This window comes from Corvus hawaiiensis, chromosome 14 (assembly GCF_020740725.1).
Source record: "Corvus hawaiiensis isolate bCorHaw1 chromosome 14, bCorHaw1.pri.cur, whole genome shotgun sequence".
Lineage (NCBI taxonomy): Eukaryota > Metazoa > Chordata > Aves > Passeriformes > Corvidae > Corvus > Corvus hawaiiensis.
Genome location: NC_063226.1, coordinates 13,037,925 through 13,050,323, shown reverse-complemented (window position 1 = coordinate 13,050,323; position 12,399 = coordinate 13,037,925). Strand labels below are relative to the sequence as shown.

The following is a 12,399-nucleotide window of genomic DNA, read 5'->3' as shown; positions in this document are numbered from 1 at the left end:
GTAACACCTCTGGGATAATGTGTCTAAGAAGGAGAAAAAAACCTCCTCAAGAGAGAGGAGTGAGAATATGTGAGAGGAACAGCTCTGCTGACACCCAGGTCAATGAAGAAGGAGGAGGAGATGCTCCAGGTGCCAGAGCAGCGATTCACTTGCAGCCTGTGTTGCAGCCCTTGGTGAGATCTCCCAGTGAAAATTCTTTTAACTGAAGCCACCTTAGTGCACTTCGTGTTTTCCAGAACACTTGACATGAAAAAATGTATTAGAAAGCCAAACCGGTGGGCGTTAATTTTGCACTTCTCAAACCAGAGATGGATTATTAGATATAGCTGGAGTCTTTATGTTGACAGTTAAATGCTGAATTCCCAGAAAAGCTGGCATGTTAATACTTACATGCAAAAAGTCTCATTGCTCGAGGGTTCACTTGTTTTGTCAATGATTTCCATTGCATATACTCAGTCTCCCATGAACCAAACCAGAATTGTCACCTGAAAATTTTAGTCTGTGAAGAGTAAACAAACCCTGGCTGGTTGTTTGTAATAGGATAATCAGCAATGCCATTTCTGGTCACTGCTCAAAAAAAAAAAAGAAAAAAAAGCCCCATTAAATATAAGAAAAAAGATGCTTGAAATTGGCCCAATTTTGAGTTAGAAAAAACATATACATATATGGAAAAGGACTTTTTTTACAGGGACTTGTGAAGGACTGCTTCAAATTAAAAGGTATATTAACTGATTTAATATTCTAACTCTAACTGAGGTTTTGTCTGGAAAAACTTTAGTAGGTACAGCGCTATCAGATGAAAATCGAGGTGCTTCTCTGTAATATGTTTATTGCCTTCGAAGGAACACAACTGATGGTTTGGTCACAGAAGCTGCCAGAGGGCAGCTTGCTTTAACGAGAAGTAAACAACCAGTGACTTTTCAAGGTAACAGTGAACCTGAGGGTGCAGTTACACTTCAGCTTAAGCTGATTTAGGTGATTAGTTTTTCGCCAGCAAACTGTCCTGAACCTGCTCTCCATAGGAACACATAAACTGGCCTTGCTGCTGGGGACTGCGCTGGGAGAAGGGATGGACTGGGACAGCAGCAGTCCCATCTTACACCAGTTTAAGATGTCATGAAGGCTAATCCTGACAGGAACAGTGCATATTTTTTCTAAATCTCTGAAATTCTTGTTCAGATGAGGAATGCTCAGTGATTTGTGTTATTGTGTATGTTTGATTTTAGTTGGACTATTTTACCTTTTTTCCCCTCCAATTTCACCAGCATAAGCTTGCAGTGCGCAGCAGCTGGTTTTTATGCTGCAATCTCCAGACAGGTGTATGCTACCTTTAATATTTCAGATGAGATTAAACCATGGATACATCCATGACTGCTTTAAACCACAGAAGGGGAAGCTGTAAGAATAACATTCAGTTAGCTTTGCAGAGCAGAGAGCTGGGCAGCAGTTCTGGTGTAGTAACAAAAACTGTTTGGATGTTTCCAACTAAAATTTTATTTACTTTTACCTCACTGCAGCTAGTTTTACAGATGTGAGCAGTACGAAAGCAAATATGCTTGCAGTTAACAGCTGTTAAGCTTTAGGCATGTTGCTTCAAGTGAAATGTGCAGCTGCATAAGAGTTTCTTCTATCTCAGTAAACCAAATCAGCCTCAAATAAACCAGAGAAAAAGTTGCTTAGGCCCAAACCAGTCCCTGTTTATCTGTAGGACACCAGACATACCTTCTCAGTGGGAGGATTTCACATTATTTGCTGGGCAAAGGCAGTGCAGCTAGTCCGCAAAGGAAAACCAGCTATCAAGACATGGCAGGTGCTAGGCAAGGTCATTATGGTAAAGTAGATAGCTTTCTCCCAGATTTTTAATTGTGAATAGTCTAGTTACAGTTAATCAAAGATTATTTTTACATCAATGCCATCTGTGGAGACCGTTAAAGTTGAAGGTGTCTGTTTGCCATTAAAACTAATCCATCTACTTTGGTAGAACAATCAATTATTCTGCATTAAAAGGTGCATTGCAAATATGTTTTTTTTCCAAGTTTCCTGGAGAAAGTCTTGTAGAGATTTTTCTGTTAACTTAAGAGTTTTATTTGGTGTCCCAGTGAACTCTCAGCTGAACCAAGAGCTAACAGTGGTGTGCAAACCAGCTTCAGAGCAGTGGGTGGAACTCAGGCAGTCACAGGTGCACAGAAATCAGCACTGTTATGGGAGGAATGTGTTTCCAACTGTTTCACCACATTTATCATCATTTGGAAAGACTCGACCACCTGGTTCAGAAGAAATCTTGAGCCCAGCAGCATTAGTCTTAATGCCAGTTATGATGCTGTCTGGTCAAATGGACTGGGCACAAGGAGGAATTGGATTGCTCCGTGAGCCTTCGTAATTGTGTGGTAACCATGCAGGATGAGACACAGCAGCCACAGTGCCCTCACATTATTAAAACATCAGTTACCAAACCAGCAAAGTACTTCTGGAAATGAGATTATTCAGGAAATACTGCTGCTTGAGAAAGGGAGAGACTTGGCCTCGAGCCTGGTTCCCGAGCTGACCCCAGGCAAGCAGGTGGCTAGCGATGGCCACACACTTCACCATATGGTATTTCTCAGTGCTGAGCATTGTGTTAGCATCAGCAGTCTCTACATTCATAGTGCTTTTAATTAGCACAGTGGAAAAATGAGCAAAACCAGCATCAAAATCAGTAAGTGAAATAGTAAAAGCTTCTGTGACGTGTAAAGCATATAAAATCTTATATAGGCTGGTAATTATTGTCTTCTGACGATTGAAATATTTACACCAGAAAAATTCCACTCAGGTAAAAGCAGCCATCTCTTAATGAAGGATAACAAGTAAAGCATCCTGAGACAGACAAAAATGTGATCTCTTGCAATCTCAGGGGCTCAGTTGTTTTCTGACTTTTCCAGAGACAAGCTGGAGTCCAAATCCTCCACTGGCCGTGAGCTGGGGAGAGGGACCAGCCTGCTCTGTTGTTACCCAGTTCAGCAATCCTGCGCTGCCCATGGAGCTTTCTCAGCAAAAGGAGTTTGAAGCTCTGGCCAGCACATGCTGCAATCAGCAGCCTGTGTACTGGTTGACTTTCAGGTTGACAGGCAGCCCCAGTTTTAATTTGAAGCATGTTTAATTCCTCCAGATCACAGTGCAACAGGTATCAGATGAGTGAGGTAATTTTTTGTCTATTTCCTCCAGCTTGGTTTGAAATTTTGTTTGGTTGACACTCTTACCTGCATGGAGAAAGGCAAAGAGCTACCCTTAAGTATGACAAATTTACTTAATCCATGACTGAAATAATGAATTCACAAAGCAAAATCATTATAAATAATTAGGCTTGGCTACTGTATCATACAAAGTATGATATATTGGTGTATTATTTTGTTAAAAAGCATTAACAAGCTTATATTTCTTGTGGCATATAGGTCTTATTAACATTTCTTGCTTAGTAAATAAATAGTGGAAATGTGTCCTACTTTTCTACTATGTCATTTTCCTTTTGTGCTAACAGGCAATTAAAGTGTTACGACATTGACAACCTCTCACTGTTTTCCACTCTGCCAGCATTGACTGCAACCTTGAAACAATAACATGTAGACGTAGAAAATTTTCTGGCTGATGTTGCATGACATGAAGTGTGTGTTTTATTTGCATGACTGCATAGGTATAATAAAGTTCCCGCTTTAATGGACTTGTGCAAATACCTCTCAGAGGGTGCTAAATTACTTTTCAAATCAAATTTTGTTCCACACTGGAGTGGGACCTCAGAAAAGAGTATGCTTGTTGAAACTTGTTCCAAACCTAATTAAAGGTACTAGAGAAGCAGTGCTGAGAGAATCTGCCAGGTGTCTTGATGATGTGATCAGAGATGGTTTAATAAAACTGCCACACTGCCCTAATGAGTCTTTTTCCCTTTTTTTCCCTGCCTTCCCCTTAATGGTTTTTCCAGGTGCGGTTAGAGTGGCCAACAGACCTCACAGTGAACCCTCTGGACAATTCACTGTATGTCCTGGACAACAACATTGTCCTGCAGATCTCCGAGAACAGGCGTGTGCGGATTATTGCGGGGCGCCCCATTCACTGCCAGGTGCCCGGCATCGACCACTTCCTGGTGAGCAAGGTGGCCATCCATTCCACACTGGAGTCAGCCAGGGCCATCGCCGTGTCCCACAGTGGAATCCTCTACATCGCAGAGACAGATGAAAGGAAAATCAACCGTATCCAGCAGGTCACAACCAATGGCGAAATCTCTATCATTGCTGGAGCCCCATCAGATTGTGACTGCAAGATTGATCCTAATTGTGATTGTTTTTCAGGTAAGGAGATGCTTGTTATTTTCTGTTGTCTGTTGAGATCCTCTGACACAGCTGCAGATCAGCAAAGTGACAAGGGGAAGGAGAGACAAGCAATGGTTCAGTTTCCTTGGGAAGCCCAAAACCTTACCAGCAGATCTTTGTGAATTTAATCCATTGACTTCAGACGTATGAGTCTTCCGTTGCCACTGGAGGAAATTCAGGATGGTCCTAGCTTTTCTCTTTTGATCCAGAGATTACACACTCTTCAGAATTAGTTCCAAGTCTGTCTTGCTGTGGCAGCTGCATTTGCCCCTGTTGAAGATGGTACCAAATTATACCTAAGTACTACTAGATCAGGCAGCCCTTCTCAGCAAGAAGAGTACCAAAGGGTTTCATATCAAGTGCAAAACACCAGCTTATGCCTTCTCATCACTTGTGTCACACTGCACCACCAGGAAAATGGTGCAGACCTATACTGTGCAGAATTTCTTCTTCTTTGTGTGTTTTAAACTGGAGCAACCAGTGCCAGGCCTGCAGTGCATTGCTGGACATTCTCAGCAGCACAGCCTCTCTCCCCTGCATGCGCCAAAACAAAGTGTGGCTACTTTATTTCATTAAAACATAATGGGACAAAGGGCAGCGTTCCCATACAGAGGCATGCAATATGTTGCTATCTTGTCATCTCTAAGAACCGCCATGTTCAGCTCCATAATAATGTCATCATAATTCTTAAGCCTCTCATTTCAAGTAAAAGGTTAATTACTGACAAGAAAACATTAAGTATGTCAAGAACAGAGAGGAAAAAATGCAAATGGTCTTCCAGAGAAGGTGGGTTGCTGACCCAGCATTATAATGATAATCAAAGCCTCCTGTGCATTGCCAAGTGCTGCCAGTTCTAGTGGTGGCTGCAGGAGACCACTGAGAACAGAATCATGGACAGGGTTCCTATTAAGGAAAACTACTCTCAGTGCTGAAAAATGAAAAAACTGTGGCAAATCTAATGATTGTGCCATCCTGGTCTGGTGAAAGGCAAGATCAGCTTGACAGAAAGATCCACTAATTTTTCCATTTCCAAGGAAGGTATGTATGATCAAACACTCCAGCAATTTCATGTCTCAGTCAGGAGGAGGACAGCAATACACACAGTAATGTGGTTTTCCCTAAGAGTGAGGTTTAATCTGCTTTCTTGCTAGTTACAGAAAATCCTGCTCATGTAAACTCATTTTGATAGACACATACAGCCCATGATAATCCAAAAATCCTCCTGAAACCTTAAATGACACAAACCAAGTAAATTGTCAAGAGATATTGAAAGAGATTGTTTCTCAAGGCACTTTTTGGCTACTGTTCTTATTTTGTTTTCCTGTAGTGTTGAGTTTTTAATAAGTATAAACTAATCTTCCTTCAGTGTCATTTTAGCTGAATTCCTGGGTTTTATTTTCTTTTTGTTTTATTTACAACAAAATTCTACTTTAACTACATGCCAACAGACAGTAAGTAGGGAATGAAACTTCAGGTATCACGGTCTTTTCTTTCACAGCTTTGCATTAGGGCTTTCCTGAACAGCAGGGTTTGGGACTCAGCAAAAATACTGTGAATTAGATAATTTATATTCCTGTTTGTCTTCACTGAGACTAATTTAGAATTGCACCAACCTAAGATAATAGGGATTTAATTAGTTGGAAGAGGATATTGCTTTATTGACCTGTAAATGATACTGAGGAGAAGCAGTGTGTCAGGCTTAGGGGATCAGCTTAAACAAGGACATTAGAGATTGCTAAAATTACCATTTCTCCTCCAGGTGATGGTGGATATGCCAAAGATGCAAAGCTGAAAGCACCTTCTTCCCTAGCAGTGTCTCCCGATGACACGCTGTACGTGGCAGACCTGGGCAACGTGCGGATCCGCGCCGTGAGCCGGAACAAGGCTCACCTCAGCGACACCAACCTGTACGAGATCGCCTCGCCCGCCGACCAGGAGCTCTACCAGTTCACCATCAACGGCACCCACCTGCACACGCTCAACCTCATCACCAGGGACTACATCTACAACTTCTCCTACAGCGGGGAGGGGGATGTTGGCACCATCACCAGCAGCAACGGGAACTCGGTTCACATCCGCAGGGACACGAGCGGGCTGCCCCTGTGGGTCGTGGTGCCGGGGGGCCAGGTCTACTGGCTCACCATAAGCAGCAATGGGGTTCTGAAAAGGGTGTATGCCCAAGGCTACAACCTGGCCCTGATGACATATCCTGGAAACACAGGGCTTTTAGCAACCAAGAGCGATGAAAACGGATGGACAACTGTGTATGAGTAAGTCCACAACATTAATTGCCTGGTGTAAGGAACCCTATTTTAAATGAACACTAAATCTTTTTTAGACAGTTCTAGTCATTTAAAAAGACACCCTGCTACTAACACTGTGTGAGACAGGACAAGCAGTGCTGTTGCACAAACTTGTAAAATGAAGCACTACCATTTCTTAGGTGCCTAAATCTGTCATATGTAAAAGGTCTGTGCACAGTGCCTGTTAAGTAAAGCAGAAATTACCTGAAATTATACTTCATTTGCACTTTCTTATTGTGAATCTGTTTCTCTAAATGAAAATATGAGATTTTTTTTTTGTAACTTAAGTGGTACAGGCAAGTTGTGATATGAATCAGGAATTTGCAAAATTCCTGAGGAAGGCATAAAGGGGAAAATTAGCATACTCATCAGAGAAGGGAGTGTTGCAGAGGAAATTGAGAATCTCAGTGGAAGGAATATTCAAAGACAAGAGTGAGCTTGTCTCTATCAGCAGGGGAAGAAGGTAGTAGCAATAGGATATGTAATAGTAGCAAAAGGATATGTAATAGCAAAAGGCTGTATATAAGGGGAGTAAGAAAGGCATTATAAACAAGACCATTGAGAGTACTTCTAAAAAGCGAGACAAGACACTTAAAAGATGGGGTCAGAACATCCCAATCTGCTCCCAGAGAAGGAACAACCCAAGAAAGTTCATTTTTGATTTTTAAAGAGGTGTGATGTATCAGGATTTCTCATTATTTATAATTAATTGTCATAATCCCTGTTTGAGGATGCAACAAGTGCTGGATGGAAATCGTGTTAACATTGCAGTCCTAATTTGGAGTCTTTAAGGAGGATAATTGTGCCTGTTTTCTGTGGAGCATAGGAGTTGATGATCAAAAACTAAAATGAAAACCATCCAGGTGAGATAGGAACAAAAAACGCTTTGATAAGAAGTGAGTTACTGCCTGAATCACCTGGAGAAGTAGTTGAGTCACTGTCATTACAGGTTTTTAGAATTATAATTTCTTCAAATGAAAGTAGGATAAAAGCAGAGAAAACTGCTGCCTAGTATGTGGGATTTTTTTATTCAACAGGATGTTTCTTCATCCTGTTCTCTGTTACTCTGCCAAAGACTAAATTAATAGAGTGGGCATAAGTATAAGCCATTAGAGAGGGCTTTTTTTTACAATACATGGGAAAACAAACGCTTACAGGACCTTCCTGGTTCAGTTATCATTATCAAACATCTATTGGTGGAAATTTAAACTCTCTTGCAACAACACAAAGCTCGCTGTTACCCTGGTGCTGTTCAAACACTGATCAGAGTCGCCTTTTATAAACAGAACTGACTGTAAATGTATTAATGCTTCCTTTTAATAATTTCAGTGCTGAGAATTACCCATTTATATCCCCACTTGATGATGGTATCAGTCCAGGCCACAGACCAATGACACTTTCAAAGACCCTTTACAGTAGCTCCAGGTCATCTCTATTAGAATGCTGAACACCAGGCTTTGTTGCAGGACCTTGATTGTTAGAGCATGGGAGAGCAGATTATTTTTAGTCATGTGCCTTTCAGTCCTGGCATTCTTACTCTGTCCCACTGACATTGAGCATAAACCACTTCACACAACTATTGCTTGTTCCTCTTTTTAAAGTATGGCTCAAGTGTTGAAAGATCTTGTAAAGGGCTTTACCTGCTTGCAAGTGCCCCCCGTTGTATGTAGTATAGATTTCTTCATGAAGAAATACCTGTGCCTTGGGAGGATTGGTATGATGTATATGATTAACACAAAGAAATTCTGCTAAATTAAACAGTTTTGCATACTTTCCCAGCTTTAACTACAGTCTGGGTAACACTGTCCTCACCAGTGCTTCAAGTTGTCCAGGCTTTGCACGACCACACACTCCTGCCAGCCTACGTCAGTCAGGGAAAATTAACAGAATTACAACTTTAGCATTACAAAAACAACAACAAAATTAAACAATGTAAATTAAATTAAGTCATGTCATTAATATTTATGTTCAGTCCAATATCTTAAGTCATTTTCATGATACATTACGAATTCCTCAATGACTGAAACACAGAATGTCACCTCATCTGCTCCAGTCAGAGGGGCAGTGGGCTGTAATCACCTCTGTGCTGAGTAGTTGTGCTTTCAGGAGATGCTGCTCACCTGCTGCCATGAATAGGTCATGGGCTGTGATGGCCTTAGTTATCTTTTACCCAGATACTGGTTTCCAGGGGGGTCACATTTTGTACTGACAGCCAGTTTCCCTTTGAAAATTAGAATTTTGAAGGGTTTAGTTATATATATTAATTGCTTGTGAGCACTGTGTGAATGTAGCATTGGAACTAAGAACAACTTTCAAATTGCTTTAAATCATCTTCTGTGCTTAAGCTAGATGTGCATTCACATCCAATAGTTCAACCCATGGCACTGTCAAGCTGAAATAGGGATGAGTTTGTTTAACAACACATATCACACATACTTGGGAATATGAGCAAAGATAATGACCTGTTCAGAACATCTACCTATATGTCAGATTCACTCACAGAGGGAAATTATTAAGAGGTAGAAAACCACCTACAAAAGTACTTGTCATCCATCTACTCTAATCTGATAGAATTGAAGTGCTGAAAGAGCTCTTGCATACAATTATAGCTAATGTACAATTTTAAGTCATCTAGATTTCTTTTAATATTGTGTCATTAAAGCTGTAAAAGGGGAGGGGAAGCACTGGGCCTCTATTAAATCAAGGACAAGAAAACACCTGCAAGAAACAACTCTCTCTGAAAAAATTAATTAGACTGCTTTCCCTTTGAAATGATATAACTCTTAACTGTGCTACACATAGAAATGCAAATGGATTGTGAAGCAATATCCCCATGTGTGCATTTCAAATACTGGTGAGCACTTCCTCATGTGAGTACTGAAATCAATGCAATTATTTGCATGATTAAATGGTCACTGACATGATTAACAGTGGCATAACTGAGCCCCAAATTAACATTAAGAAATATGTCATGATTCCACCCCTATTAGTATGGGTAGGGTATTGCTCTGCAGAAGCTGAGTCCCAGTGTGCTGCTATTCATCATGTGGAAGGTGACAGAACCTGTCCTCAGAGGGCTAGGTTTCGTGGAGCAATCTGGAAGAAAAAAAAACCCTTTAGATGATCATGCTGTGGAATCAATACTGAGACACTCTTCTGCATGTCCTCCTTGAAGTCAGTGGGACCATCTACACAAGTGAGAGGCCTCTGGCATGTGCTCAGGTCTCATTACGAGTCAGCACCTATCTGGCCAGCCAGCCAGGAACAGTTTATCCCATTTTCAGCTACACAGGGAGTTTTGTATCTCAGCAGCAGCACTATCAGCAGCAAAACTGGATCCTTAGTGAAGATGGATCCTGTGTCTTGAGCACAAGTACATTGCAATAAACCAGCTGTATTTGCACCTTAAAAATGCAGTTTGGGGGGATTTTTCTGTGGTATAGTAGCAAATCCAAATAACCTACCAAGCTGTCATATCTGTTTGATCAAGCAGTAAATGAAATATAACTGCCTGATGTTCATGGAGTTTTCTAATGATGAAAAGTAGTGATCTGAGTCAATTTTAATCGCTGCCTGTGGCACCCAGTCAACTTGCACAGAACCAGCATAAGGAGAGAATGTAAATAAGTCACACAATGTATATAAGGGCAGTGAGAGGTGAAAAGGAGAGAGATTATTTTGAATTTAAGGTTTGATTAATTTCAACTTACTTGTCAAAAAAACACAAGATGGTCATTAGTTCAATTAGTTCATTAGGTCATTAGTTTAATTGGAAAAGAACAGCTGCTCTATTTTTCTTTTTTTATATTGGAGGGAAGAAAAAAAATCCTGATTTTTTTTCGCCAATACTTCTTGTGACATATAGGTTTTGTCTGACTAATTAAGGGCGAATAAAGATCCTAAAGAAATGATGCCAATACCTTAAAGGGAAGGACATAGCCAGAAATCTCTGCTGATGTGAATTGGAAGAGCTCCTTTGGAGGCAGTGCAGTTCTGCCAGCTGGTAACACCTGCTGAGGACATGTTTGCTCTATGAGAGGAGACAATGAAAACTTAGTTATGCTGTCCTACCTGCACAAATGAGTTTCTGTTTTATGAAAATGAGTTGGTTTTTCTCATGCAAATACTCTGCAGTATCAGTGAGTTGTCTTAGGTGAATAAAAATATGTCAGCATCAGTAAGATTTTTAAGATATGAGGCATTATTATGAAACGGTATCAAGCACCAAGCAATGTTCTGTGCTGGTTTCCGTGTGAACCATCAGAAAGGAGAAATATGTTGGTAGAACTGAAAAGACCTGTTAGAAACCTGTTCCAGAGCTCTGGAATTAGTTATTGACTTTTTGGTAACATGGCCTGATTCGCAATCAAGTACCTTGAACTACAAGAATTTCTTTAGCACTGATGAAGTTTAGGTGAACTGAAATGTGGTGCTCTAGATTCTAGGTGAGAAGTTCCTGCTGATTTAAGTAGGCCCGTGGGAAACAAAACACAATAGTAAAACCCATGTAGGCAACTTAATTCCTGCAGATTTCAATCTAATTTTATCACTATTGTTACGCTTTCGGTCCCCTTTTTACATTCACCACTCATATTATGTACTTCACACATCTGTGACAAAAGGCAGCTTTTAAGTGTTGCAGAAGGTAAGAATTGGTTTTATTTAATCTTATGGGTACAAAAATGCTGTTTTAGGGGCGAGTTGGATGCCTGAACACCGAGTGACCTCCAGTGGCCTTGTTCCTGCATCGCAGCCCACTGGGGGAAACCCCAACCAGCCGTGAGCAGCACAGAAACCTCTGGCAGAGGCTGAGTGACGTAGGTAGCATCTCATAGTATTCCCAGTTGTATTTGATCCAGCACCAATGAAAAAGACTCCAAGTAGATGTTCAGATTAGGTACTGAATGAGTTTTGAATGACTAAATGGACCAATTCTTACCTTTTTACTTACTGCACAGTGTTGACAATGCTTCCTACTTTTTTCACTCTTTTTTCTGCTTTTAGGAGTATCTACATGACAGTAGTGGTGTATTTTCATGGCTCTTTAACATCATGTTTGCAGGTATGACTCTGATGGCCACCTGACCAATGCAACCTTCCCGACAGGGGAAGTCAGCAGCTTCCACAGCGATGTTGAAAAACTGACACGAGTGGAACTTGATACTTCAAACAGGGAGAATGTGATCACAGCCACAAACTTCTCAGCTACCTCTACAATTTATACTTTAAAACAAGGTAATAAAAGCATTTCTGTTATTTCTTCCCTAATCATTGCGTTTTGAATCCTAGACATTACTGTATTCTTAGCCCTTAGCCAAAAAAAAAGGCATCAGAATTAGTTCATTTGTTTTTTCCTTGCTTCAGCACAAACAGCTACAATTCTCCTGAGCTACCAGGTAGAATTAAGCCAAAAGTGAATTCTTCTTCTCCCAGAAGAATCCCATGGATAAAATCTAGTTATTGAAATCTCTGATGTCTCCGTGCTACTTTCTACTTCAGTATTTGGAGGACTTGGACTAGCCTGTAATACACTGAGCTTTGTTATTATAAGAAATACTTCCTAGAAGAATGGCAGGTTCCACTGACATTTTGGCACTGAAATGCCTTGTTTGGCCAATCCTGTGGATTCTTTCTATGTCCTGGTGACAGCATTTGTAGGCAAGGGGAAACATGATCCACCTCTGCTAGTGGCTGCCTCAGGGATTAGATTTTGACTCAACTCCTGTAGACACCACAGTGTTTCCCTGATAATATCA

At 40.8% G+C, this 12,399-nt stretch overlaps 1 protein-coding gene across 7 annotated transcripts in view; it reads left to right on the top strand.

The window, feature by feature from the left end:
* The window catches only part of TENM1 (teneurin transmembrane protein 1), an 834,650-nt gene that overhangs the window by 799,708 nt on the left and 22,543 nt on the right, over window positions 1-12,399 (top strand). For all 7 annotated transcript variants that reach the window (XM_048318357.1, XM_048318358.1, XM_048318362.1 and 4 more), the window contains 3 exons: window positions 3,953-4,319; window positions 6,100-6,610; window positions 11,706-11,878. In XM_048318357.1, the coding sequence (XP_048174314.1) occupies window positions 3,953-4,319; window positions 6,100-6,610; window positions 11,706-11,878 (1,051 nt within the window). The remainder of the gene's footprint in view (window positions 1-3,952; window positions 4,320-6,099; window positions 6,611-11,705; window positions 11,879-12,399) is intronic.